The 18,911-nt window shown below is 43.4% G+C and overlaps 1 protein-coding gene across 1 annotated transcript; it reads left to right on the top strand.

The window, feature by feature from the left end:
* Window positions 1-16,224: 16,224 nt before the first annotated feature.
* LOC138255201 (uncharacterized protein F54H12.2-like) lies at window positions 16,225-17,061 on the top strand. Its single transcript, XM_069205830.1, has one exon. It carries the CDS (start codon window positions 16,225-16,227, stop codon window positions 17,059-17,061), a length of 837 nt encoding a protein of 278 aa, XP_069061931.1.
* Window positions 17,062-18,911: the final 1,850 nt, after the last annotated feature.

The raw sequence follows: 18,911 nt of genomic DNA, 5'->3' as shown, positions 1-18,911 counted from the left end.
TCACTTCTCAAGTTCCACCTCCCACATCATTGCTCCCTCCCATTGATTTCTTTCATCATAAGCTACTATTGTGACCTGGGTCTGCTGTGACAATAACCTGGCACCTCACATATTTACCATTTACCAATCACACTTCCCCAACAGATTTAGAAGGGGTATTTGTCCTGCCAAAGAATGGATCAAGTCTCATGTTCTTACCTAGCCACAAGATTGGCATCGAAGCCTGCCATACCGGTATCAGCCTTAATTTCTGTACCAACTTTGTCTGATGCCATTCGACCTGCTTCTGCTCCATGTCCTGCACGACACTATGGTCCTGATTTAGATCTTGGTGGATGAGTTACTTCATCACAACGGTGGCGGATATCCCTTCCACCAAAATATACATCCCATAGGATAAAATGTGATTTATATTTTGGTGGACGGGATATCCATCACCATTGTGACTGAGTAACTTATCCACCAAGATCTAAGTCTGGCCCCTTAGGGAAGGGTTGCTCCCCTTTGGGGGGCATTCATTTAGCCATTTCTGACCCCCTTGAGAGCACATCAGTCTATTTGTTAGGCCCATCTGCCCCCAAAGGGGGCAGAAACGACTAGGCACCAGAAATTATTTTTTGTATGTTTGTTTTTTGTTTGGGGGGCTGCCCCTTGGGCAAGGGTCACTCCACTTTTGGAGGGGGCATTAATTTTGGTAATTTTTGCCCTCCTTGGGGGAAAATCAGCCTCGTTGTAAGCCCCATCTGCCCCCAAGTGGGGGCAGAAACCTGTAGGCACCATGGACTATTTTGGGTATGTTTGCTTTTAGTTTGGAGGGCTGCCCCTTAAGCAAGGGTCACTCCCCTTTGGGGTGCATTCATTTTGCCCATTTCTGCCCTCCTTGGGGAAATCTGCATTTTTGTTAGCCCCAGCTACGACCATGGGGGGGCAAAAACCACTAGGCACCAGGGATTAATTTCTGTATGTTTGTTTTTTGTTTCAGGAGCAGCCCCTTGGGCAAGGGTCGCTCCCCCTTGGAGGGCATTAATTTTGGCTTTTTCTGCCACCCCTTGGGGGCAGATTGACCTCTCTATGTAAGGCCCATCTTCCCCCAAGGGGGCCAGAAACCACTAGGCACCAAGAAATATTTATTGTCTGTTTGTTTTTTGTTTGCCGGGCGGACCCTTGGGCAAGGGTTGCCGCCCCTTGGGGAAATTAATTTTAGCCATTTTTGCCCCATTGAGGTCAGATCGGCATACTTATGTTAGGCCCAACTGCCCCAGGGTGGCAAAAATCACTAGGCACCAGAGACTATTAATTGCATGCTTGTTTTTTGTTTGTGGGGCGGCCCCTTGGGAAAGGGTCGCTCCCCTTTTGAGGGGCATTCATTTTGGACACTTCTGACCCCTTGGAGGCAGATCGGCCTCTTTATGTTAGGCCCATCTGCCCCCGAGGGGTGCAGAAAACCACTAGACACCAGGGCAAGTTTCTGAATGTTTGGTGGCAGGGTGTTTGTGGACTGGCACATTATTTGCATTTGTAATCATAATGTTTTATTTCTCCTCTTTAATCTAGGTCAAAGCTTATGATTCCTTTGCTGTGACCCCAGCTTGCAGGTTGGCAGTGGTAGACCTGCAGCTTGCATAGTTGCCTGTGTTTGCTAAGAAAAATCTTTTTGTGGTGTTTACTCCAAATGAGTATTGTTGCCATGCAAGAATGAGTTTTCTGTAAATGGTGTAATAATAGTAGCATACTTAGCTTATGTTTTATTGTGTGTGAAATCCTCCTTAGATTTGTGCACAATCTGAATTGTGTTGTCTTATCCGCAATTTTATTTAGTTTTTCCTTTTTAGTGTAATATCGTTTGTGCTTGCTGTGTCTGTGCAGAGTAGTGCTGGTGAGTCTAGTTGACTCAGGCAAGTGAGTGGTATCATTTGTGAGTATGTAGGTCTTTGTGATAAAGCCATGCTTTTTTATTACTTATTTTACACAGTGTTGGTTGTTGTTGATGTATTTGTTAAGTTACTTTTAGCAGGAATGGTCATGGCAAGCTGCAGGATGACTGCTCAGCAGGTTGTTGGTATGCTTTTTGAATCTTCCTCTGACAATGACTATGAGACTGACTGTGCATCTGAGACAGAGGAAGAAGTACAAAATTCTGGCAGTGAATATTCTGTTCAAGAGGAAACATCTGATGATGAACATACTGTCAATGTGGATGAAGTGCCTGTTTTAAGGGAGGACGCTGTTGTGCCGATAGTGCAGCAGCCTGAGGCTGAAAGGCTTCCCGTTGGAAGAGCTGAACTCTGTGTTGCCCCAAACATAGTGCAGCCGGTGTTGCCTGCCTTTACTGGTGTTGCAGGGTGTTGAATGAATAGTGAAAACGTTTTGCCTATGCGTTTCTTTGAGTTGCTCATGTATGATATATTTTTGGGTGACATTGTTGAGCAGATTAATTTGTATGCTGAACAGTATTTGAGGGACAAGAGTGCCAGACCTGTGCCCCATTCTAGAGCTACCTGGAGGACTCCTAAAAATCTGGAAGAGTTAAAGAAGTTCTTGGGTTTAACTTTTTTGATGTGCTTGATAAGGAAGCCGTCACTGTCTTCATATTGGTCTACCAGTCTCTTGATGGAAACAGCCATATTTTCTGCAATCATTAGTTGTAATCGGTATGTGCTTCTGCTTCAGATGCTGCATTTTACTTTAGCGTTGTCATGAGATTGCGCTGATTATGACTATCTTTTTAAGAGTCAGCCTGTCCTTGATCATTTTGTAGATCGATTTTTAGAGATTTATGTTCCAGGGAACAAAATAGCTGTGGTCTGTGTCTGTAGTCTTTGGTCCTGTTGAAGGGCCATTTGGGGCCATATGTACAAACACATTTTCCTATAGACACAGAATGGGTAAAACCCTTTGCTACATCTGGCCCATGGTTTTTAAGCAGTAAATTCCTAGCAAGGGGACAGGCCATGGAATTAAGATGTATAAGCTGTCTGATTGTAGTACAGGATATGTCTATAATTTCCAGGTCTACACTGGTAGGGATTCCACTATTGATCCCCCTGGTTGTCCATCCACTTTTGGAGTTAGAGAGAAAATTGTGTGGGAAATTGGTAGACGACTATTTAACAATGGTCATTACTTAGATAACTTCTACAGTGGTGTGCAGTTGTTCAGGGAATTGTTCGAAGTGGACACTGTTGGTTGTGGCAAAGTCCATTCTAACCATAAAGGTTATTCAAAGGAGTTTGTGTGTAACAAAATTGAGAGAGGATAGTGCAGTGCCTTGCGTAATGATGAACTGCTAGCTGTGAAATTTGCAGACAGGAGGGATGTCTACATGATGACTACCATCCATGATGAAAGTACTTTGCCTGTGACTGTTTGGGGTCAGGTTTCTGAGTTGCGCAAACCTGTGTGCATTTTAGACTACAATAAGCACATGGGTGGTGTAGATAGAGTAGATCAAAGGTTGGAACCTTACACTGCTGTTCGTAAGGTTTACGTTTGGTATAAGAAGTTGGCTATCCATCTCTTCCATTTAGCAACCTTTCATGTTTTTGTTGTGTTCAAGAATTGTTCTCTAGAGTAAAAGATGACTTTTGTTCAGCTTGAGGAATCTGTGATAGGCAGCCTTGTTGTAGTGGAACAGGCAAATGTTCCTGGAGTTGAAGTAGTGGAGGATGTGGATAGATTGAAAGATCACCACTTTCCTGATCACATTTCTCCCACGTCCAAAAAAAACAATCCCTGCGATGTAGAGTCTGTATGCGGAGGCATGCAGAAGTAGAGCCATATGCACTGCCCTGATTGTCCTTCTAAACCTGGGCTGTGTGTGCCCGCCTGTTTTCGACAGTCCGCACACAAAAAACATTTTGGGAGCACCCGTGAACATTACCTGGTCTGTATTGTTTTCTTTTTTTGTTCAGTTTCACAGTTGGCATTAGTGTGATGTATTTAGTTAGAGCTGTTGTGTTTGCAGTTTTGTATTTACTTACAGTTGGTTTGTGTTTTCTTTTCTGTTAAAAAGAATGTTATGGTGATGTGCATGGACTGGCGCTTGGCTGGCGGTGTGTATTGCCACTTGGCTGGCAGTGTGCATGGGTTGACACATGGCTGACGGTGTGAGTGAGCTGGTGCTTGGCTGGTGGTATGAGTGAGCTGGTGCTTGGCTGGCAGTGTGTGTGAGCTGGCGCATGGTTGGTGATGTGTGAGTAGTGACTTGCTGCTGGTCACTAACACACTGCTAGCCAAACATCAGTCCACACAATCTGTCAGCTGGTGTGATTGCTGTGTGAGGCATGTATGCATGTGAAAGTGATGGGCCATTGAACTGTTGATGTGAGTAGTGTAATGTGCTGAGCTGGCAGCGTGAATAGCCTTGTGTGTGTAACGTATAAAAGGTGTGTGAATGGACTGTAAAGTGTTTGGTGCGTTGACGCGGCTTTACAGCTCACAAGCTGTGAGTCATTGGTTCTATTTTTTGACCTTTCAATTATTACCAATGTACTTCATTTTTGTGACATCTCTTGTTACTACAATTTGATCTATTGAACCATCACTCACCTTCTTGCCAAATCCAACCAGTATGTGTGTGTACTTGATGAATATATGGTTGTGCAGTAATAATTGTCTTTTCTGTCTTTCTCTGCCAGGGTGTACATTGTCTCTACATTGTCTCTTGTTGTGAATGTTGTAATGTGCTAGGCTCTCGGCTAGTGGTGTGAATGATGTTGTGTGTCACCTCTGAAAGGAGTGTGAATGGCCTGGAAAGTGGTTGGTGCCTTGTTGTGTCTTGACAGCTCACACGCTGTGAGTCATTGGTTCAGTTACTTGACCTATCAGTTGTAACAGAGCATTTAATTTTTGTGAACTCTCTTCTTAATAAAATGTTATATATTGAACCATCACTCACCCTCGTGCCAAACCCAACCAGTATGTCTGTTCTCATAAACAAAAAGCTCTGCTGTAATCAGGTGTTGAAGTACACCTCTGTCAGGCTAGATGTCTCAGGTGGGACCCCAATGATGAAGCATGCCACCAACTAGGTTGGTGGATGAGGGTTCTTTTTAATTAAAAAACGAAGTTTTTTTTTCATATTTGAGTGTTTGGGACATCACAGATGTAGGAGACTTGGTAGTGTGCTCGCTTCTTGTCTAGGGAAAATCTACCAACTCAACATATGTTAAAAAACAAGACGCCCAGGGGAGTACAAGGTGGTGTGCCTCTCATGGATCCCAACAAGTTTTCTTACCCACAGTGCCCCGCAAACCCTAAAATGTGACTAAAATCACATATTTTCCTTGCATTTCTGTGCTATATTCTTCCAGAAACAGAAATAAACCAGACATTTTCTACAATCCAGCATTCCCCTTGGTCTCCTGATACAAATGCTACCTCACTTGTATGGGTGGGCCAAGTGCCCGTGACAAGGAATGCCCCAAAACACAACCTGGACACTTCAAAATTATCTATCACAAAACGACCTGTTTTTGCAAAGGAGGGGCATCTGCGTTTTTGGCCTTGGCGGACATCTGAGGAAACCTACCAAGCCCATACATTTATGAAAATTAGACACCAATGAGAATCCAAGGTGGTGTGGCTTGCGTAGATCACCAAATGTTTTCTTACCCAGAATCCCCAGCAAACCTCAAATTTAGCTAAAGAAAATCATATTTTCCTCTCATTTCTGTGTGGGATCAGCATGTCGGCACACATTTTCTACCACTAAGTGTTACTCTCTGTCTCCTGATAAAAATGATACCTCACGTGTGTGGGTGGGTCAAGTGCCTGCAACAGGAAAGGGCCAAAAACGTGTAGAGATTGAGTGGACATCACACCATGCTGATAAGTGAGGACACCAAACCGTGCTGATAAGTGCAGTTTCTTTAGGCTGACTCTGTTTTGGACATCCATACAAGGGAGATATCATTTTTATTAGGGGACCAATGGGAACACTGGGTAGTAGGACATTTGTGCCGGCACGCTGTACCACACAGAAATGTGAGGAAAATGTGATTTCTTTTTTTTAGCTAAATTTGAGGTTTGGAGGTGATTATGGATAAGAAAACTTTGGGAATTCATGCAAACTACACCTCTATGGACTCCCCCGGGTGTCTAGTTGTCAGAAATGTCTGCGCTTGGTAGATTTCCCTAGATGGCCACCGAGCCTGGGACCAACAACGCAAGTGCCCCCCTTGCAAAAACAGGTAGTTTTGTAATAGATAATTTTGATGTGTCCATGTTGTGTTTTGGACCCTTCCCTGTCATGGGCACCTGACCCACCCATACAAGTGAGGTAGCATTTTATCAGGAGACTTGGGGGAATGCTAGGTGGAAGGAAGTTTGCAGATCCCCTCATATTCATAACTTTGCATCACCGTAATGTGAGGAAAATGTGTTTTTTTAGACAAACTTTGAGGTTTGCGAAGGATTCTGGGTGGGAAAATGCTGTAATAGCCACACAAGTCTTCCTGCTTTTCCCTAGGTGTCTAGTTTTAAAAACTGTACAGGTTTGCTAGGTTTCCCCAGGTGCTGACTGAGCTAGTGCCAAAAATCCACAGCTAGGCACTTTGCAAAAAACACATCCGTTTTCAGTGGAAAAAATGTGATGTGTCCACTTTGCATTGTGGGGTGTTTCCTGTCACTTGCTCTATACCTACTCACACATGTGAGGTACCATTTTTATCAGAAAACTTGGGGTAGTGCTCAGTGAAAGGAAGTTTGTGCTCCCCTCTGATTCCAGAACTTCGCATCACGGAAATATGAGGAAAATGTGTTCTTTAGACGGGTTTTGAGGTTTGCAAAGGATTCTGGGTAACGGAACCCAGTGAGAGCTCCACAAGTCACACTATCCTGGATTTCACTAAGTGCCAGCTGAGCTAGAGCCCGAATCCACAGCTAGGCACTTTGTATAAAACGCGTCTGTTTTCAGTGGAAAAATGTGATATGTCCACTTTGTGTTTTTGGGGTATTTCCTTTCACGGGCACTAGGCTTACCCACACAAGTGAGGTACCATTTTTATCAGGAGAATTGTGGTAATGCTGTGTGGAAGGAGGTTTGTGGCACTCAGATTCCAGAACTTTGCATCACCGAAATGTGAGGAATATGTGTTTTTAGACACATTTTGAGGTTTGCAAAGGATTCTGGGTACCAGAACCTGGTGAGAGCCACACAAGTCACCATGTCGTGGATTCCCATAGGTGTCTAGTTCCCCAAAAAGTATAGGTTTGCTAGGTTTCCCTAAATGCCGGCTGAGCTAGAGCCCAAAATCCAGAGCTAGACACTTTGCAAAACATGCCTCTGTTTTCAGTGGAAAAATGTGATGAGACTTGTGGGAACCCAGAATAACAGAGCAAGTGTTATTAACATTTGTTTTTCTCTGCATTTGCATCTTTCAAATGTAAAACAGCGTGTAAGAAAGAAGTCATTTTGAGAAATGCCCTCTAATTCACATGCTAGTATGGGTGCCCTCGAATTCATAGACGAGCAAAAAAAAACAATGCTTCTAAAATCTATACCTTGTGCCCATTTCGGAAATACATAAGGGCATATTTAAGAGCCCCCTAACGCCATTCCAATGCCACATTAGCATCATTTTGTGACTCTAATGTGGCATTAGAAGGCCAAAAACGCAGCACTATATTTACAAAGTGGCGCAAATGCATGCATTGCGCCACTTTGTAACACTTTGTGCGGCACAAAGAAATCAAAGGGATTTCTTTGCATCATTTTTTTGGCACATTTAACGTTTGCTCAGAACAGGCGTTAAAAGGAGGCTTCCATTCGTTACAATGGGCCAAAAAACAATGCTTCTAGAATCTATATCTTGTGCCCATTTCGGAAATACATAAGGGCATATTTAAGATCCCCCTAGCGCTATTCCAATGCCACATTAGCGTCATTTTGTGACTCTAATGTGGCATTAGAAGTCCAAAAAATGCAGCACTATATTTACAAAGTGGCGCAAATGCATGCATTGCACCACTTTGTACCACTTTGTGCGGCACAAAGAAATCAAAGGGATTTCATTGCATCATTTATTTGGTACATTTAACGTTTGCTCAGAACAGGCGTTAAAAGGAGACTTCCATTCGTTACAATGGGCCCTCGGGTGCTTTGCAGGATTAGCTTCAATTTATTTTATGCTAATCCTGCAAAGCGCCAGACTAGTGTAAAAAATTCTGATGCTAGTCCCCTAACTAGCACCATGGTGTGTCATATTTTAAATACAGTGTGCACATAGTGGTTTTAGGGCGCGCTAAGGGGCGCAAGAAAAGTGGTGCTTTAAATATGCCCCAAAGGGGCATATTTAAGGGCCCCTAGTGCCATTCCTACGCCACATTAGCGTCATTTTGTTATGCTAATGTGGTGTTAGAAAGCCCAAAATGCCATGTCATATTTACAAAGTGGCGCCATGCATTGGTTTCACATCCATTTCTGTCACTAACTGGAAGCAGGTTGAAAGCACAAAAAATAGGATTAATGGGGTATGTCCCAGTAAAATGCCAAAACTGTGTGGAGAAATGTGGTTTTCTGATTCTGGTCTACGTGGTATTGAATGCTGGGAAGATGGTGATTTTCTGCACTGCAAACCCTTCGTTGATGCCTTTTGCAGGGGAAAAACACATGCTTTCTTCTACAGCACTGTTTCTCAATTTTTCCCCAAAAAACTAATTTTACCTGTATTTTGGTTAATTTCTCGGTCCCCACCAGGGAAATCCACAAACTTTGGGTACCTTTAGAATCCTCAGGATGTTGGGAAAAAAAGGATGCAAATTTGGCGTGGATAGCTTATGTGGTCCTAAGCGCGAACTACCCCAAATAGCCAAAAAAAAGGTTTAGCACAAGAGGGGGAAAAGGCACAGCAGCAGAGGTGCACCTCAGCTGCGTGCCTTTCTTTGAAGATCATAGCAGCTGCACAAGGCCCATGCCTCCTTCGACGTCTGTCAGTTGAATTGTAAGTTATATTTTCTTTCCTTGTCTTGGGAGAGTACCTGCATTTGTGTTGCCTCTGCGGACAGCCAGGGATAACATTGCTCCCATATTGTCTAAAAGCAATGAATATGCTGAAATATACTTTTTTCTTGCACTTTTATAAAGCCTGAACTCCACCCGAAAGTTTTGATGCGCTCTATAGGAGCATCAGTCACGTTACACAAGGACACGTTCGATTTTGGTAGACGTGGGAGGATAAGTGATTTGCCCGGAATCACAGGATGTTGAGCCGACGCCAAGACTTACAACACGGCTCCCCAGCTCCTAAGTTGGCAGCTCTGGCCATTACGCCACATACTCTCCCTTTGAGCAAGCGTCATCTGCTGTGAATTGCTCTGCCGTTCAGGTGTCTAACGAGGCAATGTCTCAGTGTACAGGAATGTAAATGAAGCTTGCTAAATCTATACCTTCTAACCTCAGCTCCATTGATCTCCACCCAGAGACGCTCGCGGGGAATAAGTGTTAAATAAAGTGTGACCAAACCCAGATGAACGGAAGCGAAGCTGCTCTTTCGGAAATACATACAGTTGCTCGCCGTGCATGCAGGAGGAATGAAATGAAGTCAGTACTTGCACGTCCCTTGCTTCCGTTTATATAACCGTGGCCACCAGCACGCAGTGAGTAATGTCTCACACTGTTCAAGAACTGGACGCAGATCTTAAGGAAAAAGAGACAGCTACGTGACAGTGACAGCCATTCTTATGTTCTGAATGGTTCCTTCTTGCTCAGTGGTGACAGAACCACTGACAAAGAGCAGAGGAAAGGCCCATGGCAGGCTGCTACCATCCTGCTTGGAGCAGCGAATGCGCACTGCCAACTGCACACAAATGGCGATGCAAAATGGCTAACAATTCGGAAACACTAAAATTTCACACTTATTTTACCTGGAAATAAGGAACTCACATTCACTCGCACCTATCATGCGTTCGCCTAGCACAGTGAAAAGTTAGAGAATAGAAAACAGTGAGAAAAATTAAATTTAAAGCAGGACCACTGGATTTATGCCATTTTTTAGCTGTGGTGTTTTCTGCATAATTATCAGTTTGGTAATTTGCCAGATTATTCGTCATCTTCTGCCAGTTTTACAAACAAAAATTGTGTTCACTGAAAACACAGACAGGTGTTGCTGCGCAGTAGACTACATGGTGCCGCTCGCCAACATCGTCCAATCTCACGGCCTCAACATCGTCTCCTTCCCGGACAACACCCAACTGATCCTCTCACTCACCAAGACCAATCTCCACAACGGATTGCATGCCATCGCCATCTGGATGGAGATAAGCCACCTCAAACTGAACTCAGATAAGACTGAGATCCTCATCCTCGGCTCCAACCGCTTAGCATGGGACGACGTCTGGTGGCCAGCCACCCTAGGAACCGCACCAACCTCCACCACCCACGCACGCAACCTTGGCTTTATACTAAGCTCATCGCTCACCATGACCCAGCAAGTCAACACCGTCTCATCCTCATGTTTCAACACTCTCCGCATGCTTCGCAAGACCTTAAGATGGATCCCCATCAAAACCAGAAGAACGGTCGCCCACGCCCTCGTCAGCAGCAGACTGGACTACGGCAACACACTCTACGCGGGAACAATGGCCAAGCTTCAGAGGAAACTTCAACGTATTCAGAATGCCTCTGCACGCCTCATCCTCAACATCCCACGACACGAACGCATCTCAGCCCACCTCAGAGACCTACACTGGCTCCCCATCAACAAGAGGATCACCTTCAAACTCCTCATCCACGCTCACAAGGCTCTCCACGACCCAGGCCCTGCCTACCTCAGCGAGCGACTCAGCTTCCACGTACCCACCCACCAGCTCCGCTCCACCAACCTCGCCTTAGCCACCGTCCCCCGACAGCTGGTGACAGATCCTTCTCCCACGTCGCTGCCAAAACCTGGAACTCCCTCCCCGTCAACCTACGTCTGACCCAGGACCTCCTGACCTTCAGGAAACAACTCAAAACCTGGCTATTCGAGCAGTAGCAATCCTCCCCCCCCCAGCACCTTGATACCCTATCGGGTGAGTAGCACGTTTAACAAGTGATTGATTAATTGAGTAGGTGGGCCTTGGCTAAGTTTGACTGATCACCCTTGTGTTATTGTAATGCGATGACACATTAGCCCAGATAGTGTTAACATGTGTAAGGATGACCAATTAATGAGGTAATACTATCATAAAATGTGCTGCATTATGGCACATAATTTGCCTTTTCTTGCCACATAATCTAGTCAACCCTGCCGTATAATGTGGCCCTCCTTGCTGAATAGCTCCAGTGGCCCTGAATTAGAGGGACCTATTAGTGTTTTTGTCATTCAGTTGAATTCGTACCATGTGACATAATATTGAGTGAACTGCAAGTCTTAATGATGGGGTAAAGCCCTATTCACTTTATCGATTTTGGCCTAGCTTTGTAACAAATTGTTCATTTAATTTAATCAGATAGGAAATGTGGCAAGGTAAAGAGAAAGTCTTCAGACAAGTGTATATACATACATTACATATCCCAGTAGCACTTCTGTAAGATAAGGTTGACAAGTTTTACAAGTCACCCCATACGAAATCCAGTTTTTACACCTTTAATAGCTTCATCTCCAATGTTTTGCTGTCACAAACTGCTGGTGTGTGTAGTAGTATAGGAAGGATTTTTCTGACACTCTCCCCACCTTTCCAGGTGGGGAGAATGAGGGTGGCATGCTCAACTCAGTGCCATCATCCTTCCCAAGGCAAGGGGGTGCCTATTATTCTCCATCAGTAGAATAAGGGGATACCTTTCCTCATCAAACTAGAAAGTGACAGTTGTCCCACCCGCTCAGAAATGAACACTATCAATAGATATTATAGCACCCTAACACCTTTGGTATTGGATGAGAATGTACAGCCAGCTGCCTCTAAAGATGGGGGTTCCGACGTTACCAGATTTCAAGAGAAACTTTGCCATCGAGTTCAGCCTCAAGGATTTGCAGCACCTGATATCCCTTATTAAGGTTGACAGCAGCGGCAGGGAAGCCTCGAAAGACAAATTAAATGATGGAATCAACTTCATAGACACCAAATATGATGAAGAAGGCATAGCACCACCGAATTCGCCGGTCTATGAAGATATGGGCTTTCAGGAGGACCCTGATCCTGAGACAGTCGTCGTACAGCTGGCAAGTATAAACTCTGACGCCACTTATACACCGATGAACCTATGCAACTCACAAGATTTCAAAGCAGATGCTGAGTGTAGCGAAAATGCTGAGGTTAGTAAAAAAAAAAACTCTACAGACAATTATCTTTTATACACTGATATCATACTTTAATAGTTTGTCTTTTTCTTTCTGTTTGAACCATAGAAAACAACCACAAAAAGAGATGCACTAGTGGGGTCTGCGCCAAAGGTTAAAAACGTGTATTGTTACTGCTTATGCAGTCTAGACAGTCTGAAAGTACTACAAGCCAGAACAAAGAGCTGCGTAAGAAATGTGTTTGTACCTACAATAGCACAGATTTTTAAAAGGAAACTCCAGGCGTACCCTATGACGCCATATGGCCTGTTCAAGGTTTTGTGGTGGCCGTTGTGAACACATGTGTTAAATGTGACTATTATAACATATGTTATGGGCATAAAATTAACATGCCACAGCAGGAGGCTCAAAAGTGTCTATATGAAACGTACACAGCAAGAACAATTCGACACATATGTAGCAGGTTAGACCCTCACAAGGTATATACGTTGTTAAGGGTGGTGTATGGGTTGTCTGCTGTGAAGAAGTATGTCCCTGCTGATATGATTAAGGTCTTGGCAGCAGCGGTCAATGAGATCCGAAATACGGCTAAGCCCTGCTCAAAACTCAAACGTATGCAGGGGATGTGTACCTATTTTGCCAAAGGATTGATAGAAAGGGTCATAGAAAGACGATTGTGTGATATTTTTTATAAAAATAGAAGAATAGGGCCTTTAGCCCCACGAAAGTTGTTTTAAAAAATACAGAGGTTGAGGGTAACGGGGCATAACTGTGTTATTTAACGTTGCATACTTACTCATTTTTAGGATGAGAATCAGAGTGTTGCAGTTCAAGATGTCTATGAGTTACACCCTGGATACATATGCATTGTCAGAATGGTATATGTGGTGCTTAAAGAAAGAATAGCTGAAATACCCCCTGTAACTCTGCAGTAACTGAACATTTCTGAACTGTCAGCTACGGGGCTGTGCGACATTCCTGAATGTATAACCAGATGGTGTATCAATGCATGGATGCCTACAACGGCTAAATAGTGGAGCGTGTACAAATGGTGTATGTGTGAGTTAAGACTTTTGCCGACGACTGCGTTATGCAAAGCTTTGGAGCTTCTGACCGATGATTATTTCACAAATAAGGGTTTTGTATTGTCAAGTCTAGAACTGTACAAGCTTATGAATGCTAACAGTATCCTGAATGTACAAAGTTATAGAAGGGGTGAGAGGGAAGTCGTGTCTAGAGCTATTGAGTGTTTATCTATAAAATATCAAAACTGGTGACGCTGAGACCGATTAGCTGTGGGGGGTCCTAGTAATGTATGTAGCATACACGTGTACTGAAGTCAACATGTTGTACGATTATGCCACACATAAGACCAAAAGATAGAAACTGTAAAGTATGTTGTGTTCATGCTGTGGTAATATTCTTTATTTTTAATAAAATAGCCTTACACAAAACATTTGTCATTCATTTCATGGCTTGTAACAGCTGATAACATGTCCAGTGGTGGCGGGTTAAGGGAGCTTTATTACGAAACAGGTGGTGCCAGTAGCTTAGGGAGTACCCAAGCACTGTTAAGAAGGGCTCTAGTTGAAAATGAGCCGGTAAACAGAGCCCCGTTGAAGACGTGGTTATCTGGGGAGGGGGTGTATTCACTCCATAAACCCACCCGGAAGCTGTTTAAGAGACCTATAATCATTAATGGTCAAGTAGATTATCAATGGCAGGTAGACATAATCAGTCTTCAAGATTTAGCAAAACACAATAACAGTGCTCGATATATATTAGCGGTCATAGATGTTTTATCTAAGTACGCTTACACAGAAGCCTTATTCGATAAAAGTGGGAGCAGTGTGACTGGCGCCTTTAAAGCCATCTTCAGGAAAGGCCGAACACCTCAAAAACTACAAACAGATGCTGGAAAAGAGTTTTTAAACAGAAGGTTTCAGAAATTACTAAAACAGCACAATGTTAAACATTTTGTAACGCACACTGAGGTAAAAGCTGCCATTATAGAACGGTTTAACAGAACCCTAAAGTATAAGATGTGGAGAGCCTATAACACTTACCGATACGTGGATGTTCTACAGGCTTTTATAGACGTTTATAATGCCACAGAACCATCAAAACGACACCCATAAATGTAACAGCAGATAACTCGTTAAAGGTGTGGAGAACTGTGTATGGGAATCAGATCACTGCAGGTGTAAAGAAGCTGTTTTAAAAGAAGGCGACCATGTTAGGGTTTCAAAATTAAAAGGGGTCTTTACGAAGGGTTACCAACAGACTTTTAGTGACGAGATCTTTATAGTGAAAATTGTAGAGCTTAAAGGGGATGTATATATTTACAGGCTAAAGGTCTATGATGGGGAAAAGGTGTTGGGCGTCTTTTACAAGGAGGAGCTACAGAAGGTACCTAATGATCCTCACAGGGTGTATAGGGTTTAAAAGATTCTGAAAAGGAAAGGTAGAGGCGCTAACCAGCAGGTTTTTGTCAATGGCGTGGGTGACCCGAGAAATTTAACAGTTGGGTGTTGGCCAGTTCTGTGCAGGTTGTGTGAGTACGACAGTGTGTTGTTGTAGATGCCGAGATGGAGACATCATCTTTTTATATTACGCTGCCATCCAACGCCTCAAAGGACATGTTCCCTGACAATCAAATTTCTAATTCTACAGTTAAATTGGCTAAACCCATAAACCTGAAAGGGGATTGGGAGGTAGCCCTAACAGAAATCCAATACCCCACAACATGGAATACTTTCTCAATGCTCAAGGCCAAATTTGATATAAAGTGTGAGCAGGACCCTTTGAGCATCCACGCAGGATTTCCTCAATGCTATTACCCTACCGTTGCCTTGGTGGTCAATGCCATCAACAAATCTATAGACAACATTGAAATGTACATGAATTCTCATCTAGTGGTAGATAATGTTAGAGGGAAGGTGATTCTCAAAGCTCTAAATCGCGATACAGTGTTTAACTGTTCAGGTAAATTAAGAAGGCTTTTAGGCACAGTACAGCATAACACAGGTCGAATAGAATCGTGCCCCGATATTAACGGGGGATTCTATACACTCTACATGTATAACGACATCATAGAGTCGCAGAGGATAGGGGATATTTATTCGCCGTTGCTAAGAAGGGTCCAGGTGCAGGGCGAAATAACACAGTGGTTAATATACAATTCACCACACCCGACTACATGTCAGTTTCTAAAAAAACATTTTGACACCATTACGATCATGATCCATGATGATCAGGCTGACCCGGTGTCCTTTACATATGGGAAAGTTATTGTTAAGCTTCATTTAAGACTGCAACAGCGACTATTAACGAGTCATCATGATGATTATGAAAACATACGGTGACCCCTGTATGTATAGGGATTATTAAAGAAACCAGGCTGGATATGGAGCCCCACTGCCGTACTTCCAAGGGGCCCCTCTGATGGGCCGGGTTGGGGGGCTTCTTCCAGAGTTTGTTTAGAAGAGCTATGCCGTTCTTGAGAAGAGGCTATGAAATTGCAAAACCGCACATCAAAGCGGCTGCTACGAACATTGCGCAGGACGTTGTGGGTTCTGTGATGTCTGCTGTTGTCGAACGTATGAATAAACAGTCTCAAGAAGGAGCTGGGTTGTTGTACAAGTCTTGCAAATGCATTAAAAGGAAGCGCAGTGTTTCAAAGCGCAGGGGGCTGCCTGCCCCCTATAAAAAAAGACACTGATTTTCAAAAACTCCTCACAAACGAAGATCCATAAGTAGGAACAGAGCTACAAAGAAGAGAAAGAGAAGGGGCACTAACGTAAATACTTTTTTAAAAGCTGAACACTGTGCAAACGTGGCCTTCATACATTGTTCATCGAGTGAATGTGCTAAATCGGAGCTAGACCTGTTTTCCCTAAAACCCACGCAGACTAGCATCGAAAACAGTTTTTTCATGGAGATATCGCCGCTAGCCACTTTAACGCCTTTGGCACCGATAGAGTTTTATGTGTCAGGGTCCACGGATATGTATCTGGATCTCAAGAATACACTGCTGCACCTCATCTGTAAGATTGTAAAAGCGGATGGTTCCAACATGGAGAACAACGCTAAAGTGGCGTCGATCACTGATCCTGTAGCAACCATGTTTAATCCGGTGGACATCACTCTTGGAGATCGGCCTATCACACAGAGTGGTAAAATATACGCGTATAGGGAATACACTGAGAGTATTCTGAATCACAGACGTTATGCCCTGGACACTCTGCTTTCAGCAGGACTCTTCTACAAAGATAATTATGGTCATTTTGAAGCTACGGCGTTGGATGGGCACAATCAGGGTTTTGTAAAAAGAGCAAACTTCGCCACCGGCAGTAGACAGTTTGACCTTCAAGGCCGCATACATTCAGATCTTTTCTACCAAGATAAGCTACTCATCAATGGCATCAATCTTAAGATCAAACTAACCCGCAACAAGGACTCATTCTGTCTCATCAGTGGGGATGCGGAACAGTATAAACTTGTTATACTGTCCACCAGTTTGTTTCTAAAGAGAGTGAAAGTGTCACCAAGCGTCAGACTGGCTCACGCAGAGGCCCTACAGCTATCAAACACCAAGTACTCCAGGGAAAGAGTGGCTCTGAAGATATTCAGCATACCCACAGGTACCCAATTAACCCAACAGCAAAATGTATTTCTGGGTCAACTACCGAAACATATTATCATGGGGTTTGTGGACAACACCGCTTTTAGTGGGCTGTATACCTCAAACCCTTTCAATTTCAAACACTACAACATCAGCTATGTGGCACTGGTACATGAGGGTGCTGCGATTCCTGCAAAGACGTACACGCTGAGTTTTTGAACATCTAATTTTATTAGGGAATATCTCAGCCTGGTGTTGATAACAGGAAAACATCTGAGGGACTCAGGAGTCGTCGTATCAAGAGAAGTGTATGGGGCCGGTTACAGCCTTTTCACTTTTGATCTGACGATTGACATGGAAGACGGGGATCTCCGTAATCTGATAAAAAATGGAAATCTAAAAGCGGAAATACGTTTAGGAACCCTTGACTACTAATGGGAACATGGTTGTATTTGCGGTGTTTGACAGTGTCTTTCAAGTCAACCACGCCCGGCTGATTATGTTTGACTATCTTTAAAACATTGTACAATGGACACTGTACAGAGACATGAGTTCTTAAGCAGGCATAAATATGCTAAGAAATACTTTTTAGATGTTTTCCCAAGTGATGGGCTACCCGCGGAAATGGGTGTAGGAAGACCCCAATCGCTAGTCTTTAACCCCTTAGCTGCTGGGCCTTTTTACCCCCAGTGCTGAGCCATTTTTTGGCTATTTGGGGTAGTTCGCACTTAGGCCTTCATAACTTTTTGTTCACATAAACTAGCCACACCAAATTTGCATCCTGTTTTTCCAACATCCTAGGGATTCCAAAAGTACCCAGAGATTGTGGGTTCCTTTGGAGGAGACCAAGAAATTAGCCAAAATACAGCCAAAAAAGCGATTTTTTAAAAAAAAAATGGGGAAAAAGGGCTGCCGAAGAAGGCTTGTGGTTTTTTCCCTGAAAATGGCTACAACAAAGGGTTTGTGGTGATAAAATCACCATCTTCCCAGCTTTCAGGCAGACTTGAATCAGAAAACCAAATATTTCAGCACAATTTTGGCATTTTACTGGGACATACCACATTTTTACTATTTTTTGTGCTTTCAGCCTCCTTCCAGTTAGTGACAGCAATGGGTGTCAAACCAATGCTCAATGGATGCTCAAAAGATAAACATTTCAGAAAAGTAGACAAAATTCTGAACTCAGCAAGGGGTCATTTGTGTAGTTCCTATAAGGGTTTCCTACAGGAAATACCAGCTGAAATAAAGAAATATTGAAATTGAGCTAACAAAACTGCCATTTTTCTCCATGTTTTACTCTGTAACTTTTTCCTGCAATGTCAGATTTCTGATAGCAAATTACCATTATGTGTGCTGGACTCTTCCGGTTGCGGGGATCTATAGGGCTTGTAGGTTCATCAAGATCCCTAAGTACCCAGAGCCAATAAAAGAGCTGCACCTTGCAATGGGTTTTTATTCTATACCGGGTATACAGCAATTAATTTGCTGAAATATAAAGAGTGAAAAATAGGTATCAAGAAAACCTTTGTATTTACAAAATGGGCACAAAATAAGGTGTTGAGAAGCAGTGGTTATTTTCACACCTCTGAATTCCGGGGTGTCCATACTAGCATGTGAATTACAGGGAATTTCTCAAAATACATCTTTTTTACACACTAGCTTACATTTCGAAGGAAAAAATGTAGAGAAAGACAAGGGCCAATTACACTTGTTCTGCTATTCGGTGTTTCCCCAAGTCTCCCGATAAAAATGGTACCTCACTTGCGTGGGTAGGCCTAATGCCCACGACAGGAAACGCAACATGGACACATCACATTTTTACATTGAAAACTAATGTGATTTTTGGGAAAGTGCCTAGCTGTGGATTTTGGCCTCTAGCTTAGCCGGCACCTAGGGAAACTTACCAAACCTGTGCATTTTTTAAAACTAGAAACTTAGGGGACTCTGTGATGGGGTGACTTTTGGGGTTCTCACCAGTTTCTGTTACCCAGAATTCTTTGCAAACCTCAATGTTTGGCAAAAAAAAAACACTTTTTCCTCACATTTTGGTGAAATAAAGTTCTGGAATC

The sequence above is a fragment of the Pleurodeles waltl genome, chromosome 1_2 (assembly GCF_031143425.1).
Source record: "Pleurodeles waltl isolate 20211129_DDA chromosome 1_2, aPleWal1.hap1.20221129, whole genome shotgun sequence".
Classification (NCBI taxonomy): domain Eukaryota; kingdom Metazoa; phylum Chordata; class Amphibia; order Caudata; family Salamandridae; genus Pleurodeles; species Pleurodeles waltl.
Note: the sequence above shows the minus strand (reverse complement) of the source record. Positions and strands in the feature narration are given on the sequence as shown.

Bases quoted from the DNA above. Each gene is read 5' to 3' on its own strand.
- LOC138255201 (XM_069205830.1), top strand. From the start codon at position 16,225: ATGTATCTGGATCTCAAGAATACACTGCTGCACCTCATCTGTAAGATT.